The sequence below is a fragment of the Ranitomeya variabilis genome, chromosome 2, assembly GCF_051348905.1.
Source record: "Ranitomeya variabilis isolate aRanVar5 chromosome 2, aRanVar5.hap1, whole genome shotgun sequence".
NCBI lineage: Eukaryota > Metazoa > Chordata > Amphibia > Anura > Dendrobatidae > Ranitomeya > Ranitomeya variabilis.
The window spans coordinates 451814160-451835960 of NC_135233.1; the positions used below are offsets into that span (position 1 = coordinate 451814160).

Sequence of the window (21801 nt, forward strand, 5' to 3'; positions counted from 1 at the left end):
TGCTCCGCACAGACATGGTGGTTTTATCCTGGAATAGTTGGATTACTTTTCCTGAGTGATTTGCTCTCTCTCCCGTGTAAACATTTGCCTTCTGTTGTCAGCCGCCGCTTTGAGGGCTCCGGATCTGCAGATATTTTGCGCGTTTCCTCTCGTCTCGCCATTTCTCACCAGGACATATTTTCTTGCAGTAATGAAGTGTTATTCTCATGTAACAGCCCCCTTGTCTTTCCCAGACGCTGCCCGCTGCGCTCCGCGCACTGAAGGGGAAGGCTGCGAGACAGTGTCTGACGGAGGAGCTCGGCCACCACGTGAAGGAGAACAGGACCATCCTCAACCATCAGCAGTTCGATTACATTGTGCGAATGATGAACTGCGCCCTGCAGGTAATGGCGGCCCCCGTACCGCTGCGCCCTCCTCCGTCACCACGGATCTGCTACGGAAAGTCCGGTACATTGTGAACCTGCATACAGTGGTAAAAGCTGCAGTCGCATTCAGAGCTGCATTTGTACTTCTGTTAAAGGGGTTTTTCCAAAATGGCATCTTATCCCAGGCCCCATTCTCTACAGTCTAGAATGGAGCGGCGGTGTCTGTGCTCGACCTACGATCCTTCATTGTCTACAGGACTGCCGGGGAGAGCAGAGTGCAGCACCCCACTGTTTTCTGCAATCCCATAGAGGTGAATAGAGCGGAGTTCGAGCATGCACACCTCCACTTTGTTCAGTTCTCGGGATCACTGGGACCCCTGGAAATGCACAAGTTATCGCCTGTCCTACGGATAAAGGAAAGCCCTTTAATCATAGAAGGTCTATTATCTGTACAGAACACGGTGTGATGAGCTGAGCGCCTGGGCATGGTGGAGTCTGGGGGAGAGCGGTCAGGAACAAACATGGGTCTGACACCTATTTCTAGAGTTTGGGGTCCATTTACACAGGTAGAGCCCTGTAACAGAAGACTGAAGGGACAAAACTGTGCCTAAGGCTATGTTCACACGTTGCTTTTTTCTGCAGGCAAAATCTGCTTTCGTGGAAGGAAAGAGGTTCTCCTGTGTTTTTTGGTGCAGATTGTGTGTCTTTTGTCTACAGCACATGTTTAATAAAGTTGGTTTTCACCAAGAACGCATGGTTGCAGAGTTTTTTTGCAGCATTTTTGCAGTTCCTCGTTGCTTTCTATGGTGATTAAAAATGCTGAAGCAATCGACATGCTTTTCCAATGCTGTGTGCCTGAGGTTTCTGAAATCTCATAACTTTTGCTGATGCTGTAGAAAAACAGCTTTTAATTTGCATTTTAAAAAAAAATGCAGCAAAAATGCAACATGTGAATGTAGCCAAACAGTGCAGGTCCATGTGCCTCTCGGGGTCTATGGAAAGCGGAGTGGCTTCTGCCTATAGATCCAGGAACGATGCAGCTGCCACCGGGGTTGTTGATGATTTTGTGGGGATGATTGTGCAGCAGTTTCCCCGTCTCTTCCCCTATCTGCCCCTTTTACACCTTTGGTAGCTGTTGCCCAAATCCCCCTGGACTCTCCCATACACTGGAGCGCTCCCTTGGTCCGGGATCAGACATGGCAGAGCCTTAACTCCCCCCCGACGTCATCAATCAGGACCCCCAGACACAAAAGACTGTCAGACGGACCCCTCTATATAGGCTTGTTCTGCTGACATTAGTCTTCTGTGCATGGGGGGCCTTTAATTACTCTTAGATTTATGGCTGTTTATTAACCCCGTCCAGGGCCACATACGGGGAGGGGGCTTTTCATGCCGCACATTTTTCTCCTATGCTGGGAACGTTACTGGTGATGTTTACCATCTGTAATAAGTGTTTACTGGGAGAGAGGACATCACGGCCTGCGTCGCGCGCTCCAGAGATAAGCGGCTATCTGATCCTCTGATCGGCCTTTGTTAGGATAACCCCCCCACCCCTCCCATAAGGGACGGATCCCCTTCATAAAAGGAACCGCAAGTTGAAATAAAATGTTATCATTTATACGGCGATAATTAGCGAATAACTCTGCAAATACAAAAGCCTTATCCTCCAGTCTAATCCGGAGCTGCATTTATAGTTCTGCCGACTGCTGCTTGGTATCTGGTAAAGGTTAATCTGCACTAATGAATTGTGACGAAGCCATCAACCACGTTAGCAGGACTTGGCAAATTCAATGGACTTCGATTCTCCATAGTCGTCTTTGTGGCCCAAACCCGGTCCTTCTCGCCGAGCGGGGGGGCTCCTTACAGGAGATAAATCACCAGCGCAACATTTGTCTCTCTTGCTCTGATACATTTTACCTGCACTGATAATTGTAGCAAACATCCAGTACCCTTTAGTATTTTTCTGTGTTATGTCGCTGTCACTCCGGATTCCAGGAATGTGTCACGTAGAGCCCACATCTCTCGCTGAGCCCCTCGCCATGAACACGCACCCCCAACATCTGCCTGTAAATAACCCTCTACTAAAAGTGTCAATTGTAGCAACGGGCGAGCTGACAGCCCCCGCCATCCTATCCGCCCGTTCCTCTAATCCTCCAATCCAGAAAGTCTGATAGTCCAGAAGGTGGGATCAGCCAGTGATAAAACTCCTCGGGTTAATAATGTGACCTCAGATGTGGGGGGTTAGTTTGATTTTAGTGGGGATTTTCCTATGTCCAGTAAATATAAATAGCGAGGGATCTCCGGCAGTCCTGTAGATGATGCTTAGAGCGGAGGACCAAGAGTGGGCACCTCTGCTCCCTATAAGGTGGTCCCAGTGCTCGGACCCCCCGGTGATCAGTAGGATGTCCTCTATGGATTGGAAATAATTTAGCATTTTAATAGTGATTATTTTTAGACCACCCTCTCCCTCCCGCAGCTGATCATTAGGGACAGAACCAAGAAACCCTTATATACCCAGATCACAGAGACCCTGACGCTGCAGAACCTCTTCCCTCACAAATCAGTAATGAACATACCGCCATTTATAAATCACTGCACAATATATGGTGCTGTTATTGGCGGTCTGTGGTCTCCAGATCGGAAATGTGTAATAGTATTTATTTATCCTGGTCCTTATGACTTTGGAAGAGGAGGGGGGTCTCGGCATCTTTACGGCGGTCAGCAGCCCGCATTGTTCTATATTTAGCCGTGACTCAATATAGCAGATCTGCTCGCTCAGGTTTGCACTTTGTGGCGGCTTCATTTATTTAGTGCTAATAGGCGAGATTCCTCGGCTTCCTGAAAGTGTAAGAACGGCCGTAAAAATCAGCCCGGAGCCTCCTGCTGACTCCACATTTCCTGCTCCCGTCCCAGCGTTTTTAATAATGTGCGTATGTGTGGGAGGGCAAACCTCTTATATAAAGTTCTGTTTGTTACAGTGTATCAGTGCAGGTAAAAAGCCCCAGTCTGGAGTCATGTTCCCTGCATGGATCCATTTGTAGCGATTTGTGCCGCTGCCTTTTGCTCACAGGTGATTTTCTACACTGATACATTGTAACAAATCCTCTGGTATAAGAAGTATTCGCTCTGTCCAGGGTTTTTTTTTTGTTTAGCCTCTTTCTACTTCTTCACTGACAGCAAGCATAGATCTTGAAACGGTGAGGAATTAAAACACAGAACTCCACTTAAGTTGTAAATCCTGGTACTCGCCGTTTGCAACTTTTGCAAATCCGGACTCAACATTTCAGATGGATTTATGGTAAATTAAGCAAGAAAATGGCAGAAATGTCACATTCTGAATTTTTGCATCGGATTTATTAAGAATTGTGCGCCAAAGTCACATAGAAAGTTTTACAACTTTTTTTTTTTTTTATGCATCGGATTTTTTAAGAATGTTGCGCCAAAGTCTGTTAGAAAGTTTTAGAACTTTTTACTGTACTTTCCGTAAAACCGATAACCACCCATCCCTTTAACTCCACCAGGGTCCGCTCCGACTGTAAAAATGTGAAGTATGGCCCAGCAGCAGCTAATTGCATCGATGACTTGTGACCTAAAAATCCCGTGATGAAATCCTGTAAGAATTACTACTGTCCATGGAAATTGTTTGCACAGCCCTCCTGGCCGCTGCCATGTTGGGGGTGATTATCTCGGCGAGGTATCGGGATTGATTCCGGCTCTTGCCTCCGTACAAATAGCTGTGTAATGAGAAGCATTCGCTGTCGTGTTTGGTAACTCGTCCTAATGCGAGGCAGACATCACACAGTCTGGAGCGCTTTATGTGTCTGCGCCGGCGGTGTGCCGGGAGCGTCATATCTGAGATGCCTCTCCGGAGCACCGGCCAGCCGCCCTCACTTTGTATTGCCCTAATGTGGAGCAGCGTGCCAAAAATGGCCGACACAACCCTACGTGCATCAGGGTCAGATATCTGAGAATTATACAGCTTTCCCAGCGTCCTGAGTGGCAGATATCACTAGTCAGGTCACTTGCTCCGATAGAACTGCCAAACTATGCATATTTGCCATTCAGGACTCGAGAAAAGCTTGATGACAGCAGGTGTAGTCACCATTACAGCTGCCAGAGGGTCTGGTACCCAGCTTTTCTTATACCCTGCATTGCATCTATTCTCTAATTCTATTAAAATACATTTTCCACTCATGTATAATTAGAAGGCTAGGCGGATGTTACATTCTGGACTGTGGGAAAGCTGGGTTTAAAACCGGTATGATGGTCATTTCTGCTCTCACAGGGTTTGTCCCAGCTTTCCATGAATCCTGCGTTGCTTATTTGCTTGTTAGGCATCTGAGAATGTGAGGGAGACCATCAGCATGACTGCCGCCCTGACAGCGTCCAGGTTACGCAGCGACGGTGATACGTCTGTACTGCAGCATTGCCATTGAGGAGCCTGGGTGAGCTGGGCTACTGCCATTTTTAGGTTAGATTTCGCCATTATAAGCAGTCTTGTGGCGGTATAATACACACTGTCCGGCCGTACAATGTAGCGGCAGCACAGATGTCACATTTTTCTGTGGATTTCTGCAATCGGTGAAGCAGCGATTACTCAGCACATTCTGACAGTCGGGCGAGAGATGATGGAATTTATTTGCTGCGACACCTGCGCTGTAATGAGGTGGAGTGTTAACGAGGAGACGACATGGCCGCCGCCGCTGACTGTTAAAGCTCGGACAAAGTTCCTGCAAAAGAAACCCCACTGTGAGACTAAGGGTCCGAGGGGGAAGTGGGGGGAGACCTGGCATCTCAGCCATTTCCTCCGAAGATTACAGACACGCTTTTCTGATCTTTATAAGCAGGGGCCCCATGACAAACACGCATGGCATCCCGATATAAGAAGAGTCAGATGTGTCAGCAGACGAGGGAGAGTCGTATGTAGACTCCATTGTCACCCGAGAGTTGCATCAACATCAGAAGAAGTGAAAGCTCATACATCCAATGCAAAACGCTTTATGCTTTTTGGTGGGAAGAAAAAAAAAACTATTACACACATCTTATATTTATCAACCGTTACAATGTTACCTGGGTAAATGATAGACCTACAATAGATTGATCCTTGAACATGAAGGTCATCACTATCAATTGTCACCATCATCTTCCTTGTCAATTGTCAGTTACCATTGTCATGGATTGTCATTATCACTTGTCACCCTCCTCATCTCTGTTGTCATTAATTCTCACTTTCCTCCTAATTGTGAATATCCTCGTTATTACTGATATTGTCATCAATTGTCTCCATCCTCATCAGTCAAGTGTCACGGTCATCTGACCTCCTCTTTGGTCTCCCACCTATTCAGTTGTCATAGTGTCATTATCATTTTCCTTATCAGTTATCAGCCTTATCTTTTTCTCCATCTTCAAAGGTCATCATCATCTTTGTCGTCAATTATTACTTGATGGCACTGATGAGGATGGTGGTTAGTTGATGGCAATTATGAGGTTGGTTGTTAATTCATGGCACTGATGAGGATGGTCGTTAGTTGATGGCACTGAAGAGGTTGGTCTTTACTTGATGGCACTGATGAGGATGGTCGTTACTTGATGGCGCTGATGGGGATGGTCGTTACTTGATGGCAGGCACTGATGGGGATGGTCGTTACTTGATGGCACTGATGGGGATGGCCGTTACTTGATGACACTGATGGGGATGGTCGCTACTTGATGGCACTGGTGGGGATGGTCTTTACTTGATGGCAGGCACTGATGAGGATTGTCGTTACTTGATGGCACTGATGGGGATAGTCGTTACTTGATGGCACTGATGGGGATGGTCGCTTCTTGATGGCACTGACGGGGATGGTCGTTACTTGATGGCACTGATGGGGATGGTCGTTACTTGATGGCACTGATGGGGATGGTCGTTACTTGATGGCACTGATGGGGATGGTCGTTACTTGATGGCACTGATGGGGATGGTCGTTACTTGATGGCACTGATGGGGATGGTCTTTACTTGATGGCAGGCACTGATGGGGATGGTCGTTACTTGATGGCAGGCACTGATGGGGATGGTCGTTACTTGATGGCACTGATGGGAATGGTCATTACTTGATGGCACTGATGGGGATGGTCGCTACTTGATGTCACTGATGGGCATGGTCGTTACTTGATGACACTGATGGGGATGGTCGCTACTTGATGGCACTGATGGGGATGGTCGCTACTTGATGGCACTGATGGGAATGGTCATTACTTGATGGCACTGATGGGGATGGTCGCTACTTGATGTCACTGATGGGCATGGTCGTTACTTGATGACACTGATGGGGATGGTCGCTACTTGATGGCACTGATGGGGATGGTCTTTACTTGATGGCAGGTACTGATGGGGATGGCCGCTACTTGTTGGCACTGATGGGGATGGTCGCTACTTGATGGCACTGATGGAGATGGTCGTTACTTGATGACACTGATGTGGATGGTCGATACTTGATGGCAGGCACTGATGGGGATGGTCGTTACTTGATGGCAAGCACTGATGGGGATCATCATCTTTGTCGTCAATTATTACTTGATGGCACTGATGAGGATGGTCGATACTTGATGGCAGGCACTGATGGGGATGGTCGTTACTTGATGGCAAGCACTGATGGGGATCATCATCTTTGTCGTCAATTATTACTTGATGGCACTGATGAGGATGGTGGTTAGTTGATGGCACTGATGAGGATGGTCGTTAATTCATGGCACTGATGAGGTTGGTCTTTACTTGATGGCACTGATGAGGATGGTTGCTACTTGATGGCACTGATGGGGATGGTCGCTACTTGATGGCACTGATGGGGATGGTTGTTACTTGATGGCACTGATGGGGATGGTCGCTACTTGATGTCACTGATGGGCATGGTCGTTACTTGATGACACTGATGGGGATGGTCGCTACTTGATGGCACTGATGGGGATGGACTTTACTTGATGGCAGGTACTGATGAGGATGGTCGCTACTTGTTGGCACTGATGGGGATGGTCGCTACTTGATGGCACTGATGGAGATGGTCGTTAGTTGATGACACTGATGTGGATGGTCGTTACTTGATGGCAGGCACTGATGGGGATGGTCGTTACTTGATGGCAAGCGCTGATGGGGATCATCATCTTTGTCGTCAATTATTACTTGATGGCACTGATGAGGATGGTGGTTAGTTGATGGCACTGATGAGGATGGTCGTTAATTCATGGCACTGATGAGGTTGGTCTTTACTTGATGGCACTGATGAGGATGGTTGCTACTTGATGGCAGGCACTGATGGGGATGGTCGTTACTTGATGGCACTGATGGGATTGGTCGCTACTTGATGGCACTGATGGGGATGGTCGCTACTTGATGTCACTGATGGGCATGGTCGTTACTTGATGACACTGATGGGGATGGTCGCTACTTGATGGCACTGATGGGGATGGACTTTACTTGATGGCAGGTACTGATGAGGATGGTCGCTACTTGTTGGCACTGATGGGGATGGTCGCTACTTGATGGCACTGATGGAGATGGTCGTTAGTTGATGACACTGATGTGGATGGTCGTTACTTGATGGCAGGCACTGATGGGGATGGTCGTTACTTGATGGCAAGCGCTGATGGGGATCATCATCTTTGTCGTCAATTATTACTTGATGGCACTGATGAGGATGGTGGTTAGTTGATGGCACTGATGAGGATAGTCGTTAATTCATGGCACTGATGAGGTTGGTCTTTACTTGATGGCACTGATGAGGATGGTTGCTACTTGATGGCAGGCACTGATGGGGATGGTCGTTACTTGATGGCACTGATGGGATTGGTCGCTACTTGATGGCACTGATGGGGATGGTCGCTACTTGATGTCACTGATGGGCATGGTCGTTACTTGATGACACTGATGGGGATGGTCGCTACTTGATGGCACTGATGGGGATGGTTGTTACTTGATGGCACTGATTGGGATGGTCGTTACTTGATGGCACTGATTGGGATGGTCGTTACTTGATGGCACTGATGGGGATGGTCGTTACTTGATGACACTGATGGGGATGGTCGCTACTTGATGTCACTGGTGATGGGCATGGTCGTTACTTGATGACACTGATGGGGATGGTCGCTACTTGATGGCACTGATGGGGATGGTCTTTACTTGATGGCAGGCACTGATGGGGATGGCCGCTACTTGTTGGCACTGATGGGGATGGCCGCTACTTGTTGGCACTGATGGGGATGGTCTTTACTTGATGGCAGGCACTGATGGGAATGGTCATTACTTGATGGCACTGATGGGGATGGTCGCTACTTGATGTCACTGATGGGCATGGTCGTTACTTGATGACACTGATGGGGATGGTCGCTACTTGATGGCACTGATGGGGATGGTCGCTACTTGATGGCACTGATGGGAATGGTCATTACTTGATGGCACTGATGGGGATGGTCGCTACTTGATGGCACTGATGGGAATGGTCATTACTTGATGGCACTGATGGGGATGGTCGCTACTTGATGTCACTGATGGGCATGGTCGTTACTTGATGACACTGATGGGGATGGTCGCTACTTGATGGCACTGATGGGGATGGTCTTTACTTGAGGGCAGGTACTGATGGGGATGGCCGCTACTTGTTGGCACTGATGGGGATGGTCGCTACTTGATGGCACTGAAGGAGATGGTCGTTACTTGATGACACTGATGTGGATGATCGATACTTGATGGCAGGCACTGATGGGGATGGTCGTTACTTGATGGCAAGCACTGATGGGGATCATCATCTTTGTCGTCAATTATTACTTGATGGCACTGATGAGGATGGTCGATACTTGATGGCAGGCACTGATGGGGATGGTCGTTACTTGATGGCAAGCACTGATGGGGATCATCATCTTTGTCGTCAATTATTACTTGATGGCACTGATGAGGATGGTGGTTAGTTGATGGCACTGATGAGGATGGTCGTTAATTCATGGCACTGATGAGGTTGGTCTTTACTTGATGGCACTGATGAGGATGGTTGCTACTTGATGGCACTGATGGGGATGGTCGCTACTTGATGGCACTGATGGGGATGGTTGTTACTTGATGGCACTGATGGGGATGGTCGCTACTTGATGTCACTGATGGGCATGGTCGTTACTTGATGACACTGATGGGGATGGTCGCTACTTGATGGCATTGATGGGGATGGACTTTACTTGATGGCAGGTACTGATGAGGATGGTCGCTACTTGTTGGCACTGATGGGGATGGTCGCTACTTGATGGCACTGATGGAGATGGTCGTTAGTTGATGACACTGATGTGGATGGTCATTACTTGATGGCAGGCACTGATGGGGATGGTCGTTACTTGATGGCAAGCACTGATGGGGATCATCATCTTTGTCGTCAATTATTACTTGATGGCACTGATGAGGATGGTGGTTAGTTGATGGCACTGATGAGGATGGTCGTTAATTCATGGCACTGATGAGGTTGGTCTTTACTTGATGGCACTGATGAGGATGGTTGCTACTTGATGGCAGGCACTGATGGGGATGGTCGTTACTTGATGGCACTGATGGGAATGGTCGCTACTTGATGGCACTGATGGGGATGGTCGCTACTTGATGTCACTGATGGGCATGGTCGTTACTTGATGACACTGATGGGGATGGTCGCTACTTGATGGCACTGATGGGGATGGTTGTTACTTGATGGCACTGATTGGGATGGTCGTTACTTGATGGCACTGATGGGGATGGTCGTTACTTGATGGCACTGATGGGGATGGTCGTTACTTGATGGCATAAATTCTATAGTAGTTGATGGGTCAGGAATTTAGGAGTAGAGAACCCCCCATTTCTGTCCATGTTCCTGGGTTGGGATTGTCCTCATTGTCATTAGCTATTGTCCCATTTGTCACCGCTCGTCCCCCTCAGTTGGTAAAGATGGCAGATGTTGCTTTGTTTCGTCAATTGGCGTTACACGTGTAATACCGTCCCTGCGACTCCTTCCCGGTGTAGCCCGGTCATCACACACCTGAGAATGGCGTCTCCAGTGTCGTCTCTGCCATACAATGGCGCTTCACTCATATGCACACTCCAAGTAGACTGCCATATTTCAGGAATGTTAGGATAACTAAAATTCCTTCTAAAGGAAACTTCTCCCGGAGACAGAATAATGAGATAATTCAGATGTGTACGGGTCATATCCAGCCCACCTCCTCCATTACCCTCTGTACTCCATATTATCCCCTCACTTACACTTACAGGTGGGTAATCGTTTCCTCATGTGACAATGGAAAATCTCATAAAAGATATCGATTGCTGGGCAGTCACTGGTGCTGCCATTCATCACTTGAGGACTCCGATCCACACCCGTCATGACAGGGGCCCATTCAGATGGTAAATATTACTTGTCATACAAGTGTCATGGCTGCCAAAACTTAGAATACACAGTAATCTGTCTGAAGTAGTTGCGGCACAATGAGCAGGACGGCCGGTATAGGATTAGTGCAGTCTCTTGGTAATATTGGCTTCTGCTGGGTACGTCACAATTAGAAAACCCTGACTGTCGCTTCATATTCTCAATTTTTTGTTGCAATCATTTTTTTTTATTTTTTATTAAAGCAGCGCTTCTTTTAATCGATCCTGCAATAACTTCAATGGGAAACTTTTGTGCTCATTGCTAGAAGTTGCAGATTGCCCTTCAATAAGATCTGTCGTGTTTCCTTTCAGGACTGCTCCAGCTTTGAAGAATATGACATCGCAGCGCAGCTTCTTCCTTTGGCCACCGCGTTCTGTAGGGTGAGTCCTGCCAGATTTGTATCCGATCCATGTACATTTCTTATAGGAATATTCCCCTTTTACAGTTATGCAATAAATGCCTGATGACAGAGTTATGGGGTATGAAATTTGGAAAGTTGTTCAAAAAAGTTTGCAACTTGTTTTTTAAATTTTTTTTAGCGATGCCTAGCAAGAGGGGCATGACCGATCAGAGCCCAGCAGATTTCACTGTTATTTAGGGCAGAAAGTGGTGTAAATGAAACCAGGGCTGTACTACGGTTTATGACTGAATACATTTCTGAATCACTAGATGCCCCAAACTCATTCTTTTGCTGAATCAGCCCAAATGTTTATCAGAAAGTTGCAGAATTTGTTTTGCAATGTTTGATATTCTTTTACATAAGGCTAACAATCTGCACTGCTTCTGTGTTCAGCAAATATGCCGGAAATTGAATTCGGGAGCTCGCTTGAAAATGTCCAGGAAATACAATTTTCATTCGATTTATCTGATGAAAATAGAATGTGCCATATTGTGCTCTTGGGTCTCTTGAGACACCATATGCCGTATTGTGCTTTTGGGGCATCATGTGCCTTATTGTGCTCTTGGGTATTTTAGGGCGCCATGTGCCTTATTACGCTCTTGGGTTTCTTGGGGCACCATGTGCCTTATTGTGCTCTAGGGTATTTTGGGGCACCAAGTGCCTTATTGTGCTCTAGGGTATTTTGGGGCACCAAGTGCCTTATTGTGCTCTAGGGTATTTTGGGGCACCAAGCGCCTTATTGTGCTCTTGGGTCTCTTGAGGCATCATGTTCCTTTGTGTACTCTTGGGGCACCATGTGCCTTATTGTGCTCTTGGGTTTCTTGAGGCATCATGTTCCTTATTGTACTCTTGGGGCACCATGTTCCGTATTGTGCTCTTGGGGATCCATGTGCCGTATTATGCTTTTTGGTCTCTGGGAGCACCATGTGCCTTATTGTGCTCTTGGGTCTCTTGAGGCATCATGTGCCTTATTGTGCTCTTGGGTCTCGAGGCATCATGTGCCTTATTGTGCTCTTGGGGCACCATGTGCCTTATTGTGCTCTTGGGTCTCTTGAGGCACTATGTGCGCATTGTGCCCTTGGGCACTATGTGCCGTATTGTGCTCTTGGGGCACCATGTGTCTTATTGTGCTCTTGGGTCTCTTGGGGCACCATGTGCCTTATTGTACTCTTGGGGCACCATGTTCCGTATTGTGCTCCTGGGTCTCTTGGGGAACCATGTGCCATATTATGCTTTTTGGTCTCTTGGAGCACCATGTGCCTTGTTGTGCTCTTGGGGCACCAGTGCATAAAAAATGTAGGGGCTAAAAAATAATTAAAATACAAAATGTATATATATATCTCTTCACTTGCTGCTTTCCGCCTAGTCCTCCGACTTTGGTCTCTACTTGTCTTCATGGCAGGTAAGGTCGTCTTCTGTGTCTTCCTCCTCTCTGTATTGAGTATGCTTCTGGCAATACAAGTTAGTATGCGGTCACTTCACAACGTGTGACACTTCCTGTGCTGATGAGGCAGCGGACCACCCAAGCCCACCCACAACCTACTCAGCGCAGAGCTAAGGAAGATGTCACCTGAAAGACCAGAAGAGACTGGAGCCGGAGGAAAGACCTGGTGGGGAGCTGCAGTGGTGAGACAGGTGAACAGCGAGGAGAATATCTTATTTTTCCATTTTATTTTTTAACTCTTTTCTCGGCTCTCCACAATCCAGCAAAATGACAACTAGCACAAAGCAAATCAGAAAATAAATTCAGATTTGGATGTAAAATTAAAAATGTGATTGACCTTGAATGAATTTGCTCATCTTATAAGAGTAAAACTTTTTTTTTCCAGCTACCGTAAGTTAAATGTGATTATGGGGGCTCGATCTAGAGATTTCACTCGTCAGTACAAAAGGGGTTAATATTCTGTAACTCTCCTGTTTATTGTGGTTTGCCCCCAACCCATAAAATTCGGATATTTTCATCTTCTTTGTTTTCATCATCCTCCTTTGGTGACGGGAAATGTTAATCCTCTCCCGGCGGACTCATGGAGAGTCATCCACTTGTGCAATGTGTGGGTTGGGGGGATCAGGCGCTGACCCTTCCCCCATATCGCTAAATTAATAACCAGCGAGGGGTTTATTGTGTTACCGGGACTCAGCCACGTAAAATGCAGTCATGATTCACTCTGTTTTGTCTCTGTCATCGACATAAACCCTGAGCGCGGAGGTCGCAGCGTCTGACTTCCTGTTGTTCACAATGTAAGAATTCTCCGTACTGTAAGGAAATAACTTTCTAATTAATCTCCTTATATTACCCTGCGCCATAAATTAATTAACGGATTGTACTGTTCTGGTGCTCAGGGGGAAAGATCGTAAAACTCTCCCTCTTAAAGGGGCAGGGATCCTGCAGCCTGGTTTTTCTCTTTTATTGCTGTGCAGATGAGTGCAGTCTATTGTTTTCTGCTATCAGCCACTTAATGGTTCATAGGCTAATTTTATCGGGTTCGTGGGCGCATTGTGTCGTGGGCGCATTGTGTCGTGGGCGCATTGTGTCGTGGGCGCATTGTGTCGTGGGCGCATTGTGTCGTGGGCGCATTGTGTCGTGGGCGCATTGTGTCGTGGGCGCATTGTGTCGTGGGCGCATTGTGTCGTGGGCGCATTGTCTGGTGCGTGGGCGCATTGTCTGGTGCGTGGGCGCATTGTCTGGTGCGTGGGCGCATTGTCTGGTTGCGTGGGCGCATTGTCTGGTGCGTGGGCGCATTGTCTGGTTGCGTGGGCGCATTGTCTGGTTGCGTGGGCGCATTGTCTGGTTGCGTGGGCGCATTGTCTGGGTGCGTGGGCGCATTGTCTGGGTGCGTGGGCGCATTGTCGGGTGCGTGGGCTCATTGTGTCGCGGATGCATTGTGTCGGGGGTGCATTGTGTTGTGGGCATATTGTGTCGGGTGCGTGGGCGCATTGTCGGGTGCGTGGGCGCATTGTCGGGTGCGTGGGCGCATTGTCGGGTGCGTGGGCGCATTGTCGGGTGCGTGGGCGCATTGTCGGGTGCGTGGGCTCATTGTGTCGCGGATGCATTGTGTCGGGGGTGCATTGTGTTGTGGGCATATTGTGTCGGGTGTGTGGGTGCATTGTCGGGTGGGTGGGTGCATTGTCGGGTGGGTGGGTGCATTGTCGGGTGGGTGGGCGCATTGTCGGGTGGGTGGGCGCATTGTCGGGTGGGTGGGCGCATTGTCGGGTGGGTGGGCGCATTGTCGGGTGCGTGGGCTCATTCTGTTGCGGATGCATTGTGTCGGGGGTGCATTGTGTTGTGGGCATATTGTGTCGGGTGTGTGGGTGCATTGTCGGGTGGGTGGGCGCATTGTCGGGTGCGTGGGCGCATTGTCGGGTGCGTGGGCGCATTGTCGGGTGCGTGGGCGCATTGTCGGGTGCGTGGGCGCATTGTCGGGTGCGTGGGCGCATTGTCAGGTGCGTGGGCGCATTGTCGGGTGCGTGGGCTCATTGTGTCGCGGATGCATTGTGTCGGGGGTGCATTGTGTTGTGGGCATATTGTGTCGGGTGTGTGGGTGCATTGTCGGGTGTGTGGGTGCATTGTCGGGTGCGTGGGCGCATTGTCGGGTGCGTGGGCGCATTGTCGGGTGCGTGGGCGCATTGTCGGGTGCGTGGGCGCATTGTCAGGTGCGTGGGCGCATTGTCGGGTGCGTGGGCTCATTGTGTCGCGGATGCATTGTGTCGGGGGTGCATTGTGTTGTGGGCATATTGTGTCGGGTGTGTGGGTGCATTGTCGGGTGTGTGGGCGCATTGTCGGGTGCGTGGGCGCATTGTCGGGTGCGTGGGCGCATTGTCGGGTGCGTGGGCGCATTGTCGGGTGCGTGGGCGCATTGTCGGGTGCGTGGGCGCATTGTCGGGTGCGTGGGCGCATTGTCGGGTGCGTGGGCGCATTGTCGGGTGCGTGGGCGCATTGTCGGGTGCGTGGGCGCATTGTCGGGTGCGTGGGCGCATTGTCGGGTGCGTGGGCGCATTGTCGGGTGCGTGGGCGCATTGTCGGGTGCGTGGGCGCATTGTCGGGTGCGTGGGCGCATTGTCGGGTGCGTGGGCGCATTGTCGGGTGCGTGGGCGCATTGTCGGGTGCGTGGGCGCATTGTCGGGTGCGTGGGCGCATTGTCGGGTGCGTGGGCGCATTGTCGGGTGCGTGGGCGCATTGTCGGGTGCGTGGGCGCATTGTCGGGTGCGTGGGCGCATTGTCGGGTGCGTGGGCGCATTGTCGGGTGCGTGGGCGCATTGTCGGGTGCGTGGGCGCATTGTCGGGTGCGTGGGCGCATTGTCGGGTGCGTGGGCGCATTGTCGGGTGCGTGGGCGCATTGTCGGGTGCGTGGGCGCATTGTCGGGTGCGTGGGCGCATTGTCGGGTGCGTGGGCGCATTGTCGGGTGCGTGGGCGCATTGTCGGGTGCGTGGGCGCATTGTCGGGTGCGTGGGCGCATTGTCGGGTGCGTGGGCGCATTGTCGGGTGCGTGGGCGCATTGTCGGGTGCGTGGGCGCATTGTCGGTTGCGTGGGCGCATTGTCGGTTGCGTGGGCGCATTGTCGGTTGCGTGGGCGCATTGTCGGGTGCGTGGGCGCATTGTCGGGTGCGTGGGCGCATTGTCGGGTGCGTGGGCGCATTGTCGGTTGCGTGGGCGCATTGTCGGTTGCGTGGGCGCATTGTCGGTTGCGTGGGCGCATTGTCGGTTGCGTGGGCGCATTGTCGGTTGCGTGGGCGCATTGTCGGTTGCGTGGGCGCATTGTCAGGTGCTTGGGCGCATTGTGTCGGGTGCGTGGGTGCATTGTGTCAAGGGCGCATTGTGTCGGGTGTGTGAGTGCATTGTGTCGTGGGCGCATTATGTCGTAGGAGCCTTGTATTACAGTGATGGCACTTTTTGTTTTTTTGCTGCTCATAGTTTGATACTCATTTGACTTAGTTTTGATGTGGTGCCCATGAGTCTGCAATGTACTTGAGCACTACAAGTCCCAGCATCTCGTACTTTCCTGCACCAGAGTGACAGGTCGGAGCTCGGTTTGGCTCGTCAGTAGTGACCTCCGTGCTGAGCTCTGTCACTTTCCTTTCCATCTTTTCTTAGTCCCCCGCAGTTTTCCATTCGGCACCTGTCCGTAGTTTCCTCCTCCTCGGCCTTGCACTTCCCAAGGATGGAGGAAGAAAGAGACAATCACTGAACATTCCTTTAATATAATTTGAGCCCTCGGAGGAAGCAGACGCTTCCCCCTGCCCCCTAAACTTTCCATACATGAGCCGAGACACTGCCATAACTTTAGTATTTTAAGAAATGAATGCTTCTGAAAGAGAAATCACCTCCTGAATCCAAAGTGTTTAGACAACGCCGTCTGTACGGCATGACCCTTACACGATTTCATGTTAACAGCAAAGAGAAATAATGATGATTGCCACCATCCTAAACACAAACTTTACTGTGCTGCATCTGTGCGAATAATATCTGCAGTGCGATGGTCACATTGGTCATCACTGTGCAGAACACCGCAGCAAGACCCCGAGGGGTCTGATCCAAAATACCTCTTTGCAGGGGTACGTTCACCCTAGTGATAGCTGCAAGGGCACGTGCGTGCCAAAACTGAGAATGGTGGAGGAAATGATAATGTATATCTAAGAAGTCAGAATAATATGCTTGGTATACAACATAACTGTGTGCATACATTACATTACTGATCCTGAGTTACATCCTGTATTATACTCCAGAGCTGCACTCACTATTCTGCTGGTGCAGTCACTGTGTACATACATTACATTACTGATCCTGAGTTACATCCTGTATCATACTCCAGAGCAGCACTCACTATTCTGCTGGTGCAGTCACTGTGTACATACATTACATTACTGATCCTGAGTTACATCCTGTATTATACCCCAGAGCAGCACTCACTATTCTGCTGGTGCAGTCACTGTGTACATACATTACATTACTGATCCTGAGTTACATCCTGTATTATACTCCAGAGCTGCACTCACTATTCTGCTGGTGCAGTCACTTTGTACATACATTACATTACTGATCCTGAGTTACATCCTGTATCATACTCCAGAGCAGCACTCACTATTCTGCTGGTGCAGTCACTGTGTACATACATTACATTACTGATCCTGAGTTACATCCTGTATTATACCCCAGAGCAGCACTCACTATTCTGCTGGTGCAGTCACTGTGCACATACATTACATTACTGATCCTGAGTTACATCCTGTATCATACTCCAGAGCTGCACTCACTATTCTGCTGGTGCAGTCACTGTGTACATACATTACATTACTGATCCTGAGTTACATCCTGTATTATACCTCAGAGCTGCACTCACTATTCTGCTGGTGCAGTCACTGTGCACATACATTACATTACTGATCCTGAGTTACATCCTGTATCATACTCCAGAGCTGCACTCACTATTCTGCTGGTGCAGTCACTGTGTACATACATTACATTACTGATCCCGAGTTACATCCTGTATTATACCCCAGACCAGCACTCACTATTCTGCTGGTGCAATCACTGTGTACATATATTACATTACTGATCCTGAGTTACATCCTGTATTATACTCCAGAGCTGCACTCACTATTCTGCTGGTGCAGTCACTGTGTACATACATTACTGATCCTGAGTTACATCCTGTATTATACTCCAGAGCTGCACTCACTATTTTGCTGGTGCAGTCACTGTGTCCATTTGTTTATCTTTGTTTTTATTAAGGTGGCCATCTCCATTTCCAGATAAAAAGAAATCAATTTTTTCTCCAGAATTTCTTTTCCATTTCTTGTAAGAGATTTTAGAATTGGCGGAAAGCAAAGATCGGCTAAGGTCTAAATTCTTGATTTGCCCCAGTCCAGAAATAACTTCAGATTTTGGAAGTAAGAGGATCACCGTGTTCGGAGCGCGGCTTAGCCCCAAAGACCTGAGTCAACAAAGAGAAGACACAACTATTCTAGTTGTGTAATAATACAGTTTTGTGTTTCGCACTCAGGCGGTATTTATGGGCCGGCTCTGCGGATCTCAGCCGCACAGTGTTCCCTCCCCCGGTGTCTGAGCCTCAAAATCTCCTTTTTACTCCTCAATCAGTTTAAGTTCTTCTATCTGTTTAAAATAAAATCCAGTGTGAAAGTCTTCATCTCCAGCCTCTAGAGGTTCCTGGACTTTCCCCAGAGATCCATTCTTCAATGATCCCTGCACCACTAGTTACTTTCCACCCGTGATCCCTAGATTCCAGTTTACATAAAGAATTACATAAACAGCGACGATATTTTGTAAATTCAGGATGTAACTCAGGATCAGTAATGTAATGTATGTACACAGTGACTGCACCAGCAGAATAGTGAGTGCAGCTCTGGGGTATAATACAGGATGTAACTCAGGATCAGTAATGAAATGTATTTACACAGTGATTGCACCAGCAGAATAGTGAGTGCAGCTCTGGGGTATAATACAGGATGTAACTCAGGATCAGTAATGAAATGTATTTACACAGTGACTGCACCAGCAGAATAGTGAGTGCAGCTCTGGACTATAATACAGGATGTAACTCGGGATCAGTACAGGATCAGTAATGTATGTACACAGTGACTGCACCAGCAGAATAGTGAGTGCAGCTCTGGAGTATAATACAGGATGTAACTCGGGATCAGTGCAGGATCAGTAATGTAATGTATGTACACAGTGACTGCACCAGCAGAATAGTGAGTGCAGCTCTGGAGTATAATACAGGATGTAACTCAGGATCAGTAATGTATGTACACAGTGACTGCACCAGCAGAATAGTGAGTGCAGCTCTAGAGTATAATACAGGATGTAACTCAGGATCAGTAATGTAATGTATGTACACAGTGACTGCACCAGCAGAATAGTGAGTACAGCTCTGGAGTATAATTTAAGATGTAACTCAGGATCAAGAAATGTTTGTACACAGTTATTCTGTTTAGATGTAATTATTCTGACTATAAGATAAAAAAACCTGTTGAGAATATTGTTAGGTTTTATAAATATATTACAGTAAATATGGCTGCTGCAATTTATTGGTTACTTTTATGAAGGTCCTTTTAAGAATCATAGCAAGCTGTCTGAGCTGTCTTTTTTTTCCTTTCTTTGAGTAGAGATCTGCTTTGATCCAGATCCTGGTTGTGTAAGTTCCTTAAATTCCTGCCGTCTCCTGTGCATGAAATGTGAGATCAACTTTACTTTTGTACCTGGTGTCATGGAAAACCTCCAAACAGTGTAAATCGTATATTGGATGTCGCAGATTCCAGAGATCCACCATCATATTGTTAGTGGTGACAGGAAGAAATGCTGAATGTGATCCCTGTAGGCTTTTATCCATATTGACTTTGACCTCTGTTCCTATAGGGAGTAGTCAAGTACCTTGTACCCCCCAGTGTTTTGTTAATGAGTCAGTCTGGCCTTGTGTGACCCGGTCACTGATGGGTTAATATAGGTCAGGGGCAGTTTCATTCCTGTTTTGTCTGTCATCCCTCAAAAGTCAATCATTTTTACCCTGTCTGCTGCCAGAGACAGTAACATTTGGTAATTTTTACTATAGGGTGTTCTTTGTAATTGACTGCTGCTTAATTTATTTTATAAGCTCCAATGAACGGTAAAGTATCTCCCTCTGGCTCATTATATCTTTCAATATAACTACTATAATACTGCTACTATGTACAAGAATATAACTACTATAATACTGCCCCTATGTACAAGAATATAACTACTATAATACTGCCTCATATGTACAAGAATATAACTACTATAATACTGCTACTATGTACAAGAATATAACTACTATAATACTGCCCCTATGTACAGGAATATAACTACTATAATATTGCCCCTATGTACAACAATATAACTACTATAATACTGCTCCTATGTACAAGAATATAACTATAATACTGCTCTAATATACAAGAATATAACTACCATAATGCTGCTCCTGTGTACAAGAATATAACTACTATAATACTGCTCAAATGTACAAGAATTTAACTACCATAATGCTGCTCCTGTGTACAAGAATATAACTACTATAATACTGCTCCTATGTGCAAGAATATAACTACTATAATACTGCTCCTATGTACAAGAATATAACTTCTGTAATACTGCCCCTATGTACAAGAATATAACTACTATAATACTGCTCCTATGTACAAGAATATAACTACAATAATACTGCCCCAATGTACATGCATATAAATACTATAATACTGCCCCTATGTACAAGAATATAACTACTATAATACTGCTCCTATGTACAAGAATATAACTACTTTAATACTGCTCCTATGTACAAGAAACAGGATTTTTGGTTGCTTACCGTAAAATCTGTTTCTTGGAGCCTCCATTGGGGGACACAGGAACCATGGGTGTATGCTGCTGCCACTAGGAGGCTGACACTATGCAAATAAAGTTAGCTCCTCCTCTGCAGTGTACACCCCACCGACTGGCATTATACTCTTTAGTTAGTGAGAAAGCAGTAGAAGATAATTAACAAGGTTGAAAACCATAACCACAAACTTGAGAACAGGGTATGTGCACACGTCAGGATTTCTTGCAGAAATTTCCTGAAGAAAACCGGAAATTTTCTGCAAGAAATCCGCTTTTTTTTTTTTTTTTTTGCGTTTTTTTCCCGTTTTTTTTTTTTTAGCATTTTGCAAGCATAATTAGCTTGCAGAATGCTAAAGTTTTCCAAGCGATCTGTAGCATCGCTTGGAAAGCTGATTGACAGGTTGGTCACACTTGTCAAACATAGTGTTTGACAAGTGTGACCAACTTTTTACTATAGATGCAGCCTATGCAGCATCAATAGTAAAAGATAGAATGTTTAAAAATAATAAAAAAAATGGTTATACTCACCTGCAGACAGCCGATCTCCTCAGCGGCTTCCGTTCCTTTAGATGGTGTGTGTGTGTGCAGGACCTTCGATGACGTCACGTGACCGCGACGTCATCGCAGATCCTTCACACACACCATCTATAGGAACGGAAGCGGCAGCGTGTACCGATGAGAGGCGGGAAGACTCCGGGGGCCATCGAAGGCGAGTATATGACTATTTTTTATTTTAATTCTTTTTTTTTTTTTACCAATTATATGGTGCCCAGTCCGTGGAGGAGAGTCTCCTCTCCTCCACCCTAGGTACCAACCGCAAATGATCTGCTTACTTCCCGCATGGTGGGCATAGCCCCATGCGGAAAGTAAGTAGATCAATGCATTCCTAGGTGTGCGGAATCCCTGCATTTCCGCAAATGTAATGAACATGTTGCTTTTTTTTCCGCAATGCGATTTTTTTGCGGAAAAAAATGCAACATTTGCACAAGAAATGCGTAAAACACTGAAAATAATGGGAGGCATATGTAAGCGTTTTTTTTGCGTTTTTATCACGTTTTTATAGCGAAAAAACGCAAAAAATACTGAACGTGAGAACAGTCATAGAACATAAAACAACATAAACTGAGAAACATTGGGAGGGTGCTGTGTCCCCCAATGGAGGCTCCAAGAAACAGATTTTACGGTAAGCAACCAAAAATCCTGTTTTCTTTATCGCCTCTCATTGGGGGACAAAGGAACCATGGGACGTCCCAAAGCAGTCCCAAGGGCGGA

At 47.4% G+C, this 21801-nt stretch overlaps 1 protein-coding gene across 4 annotated transcripts in view; it reads left to right on the forward strand.

Moving 5' to 3' along the window:
* The window catches only part of SBF2 (SET binding factor 2), a 245472-nt gene that overhangs the window by 136510 nt on the left and 87161 nt on the right, over positions 1–21801 (forward strand). For all 4 annotated transcript variants that reach the window (XM_077287271.1, XM_077287272.1, XM_077287274.1 and 1 more), the window contains exons 16-17: positions 234–383; positions 11091–11159. In XM_077287271.1, the coding sequence (XP_077143386.1) occupies positions 234–383; positions 11091–11159 (219 nt within the window). The remainder of the gene's footprint in view (positions 1–233; positions 384–11090; positions 11160–21801) is intronic.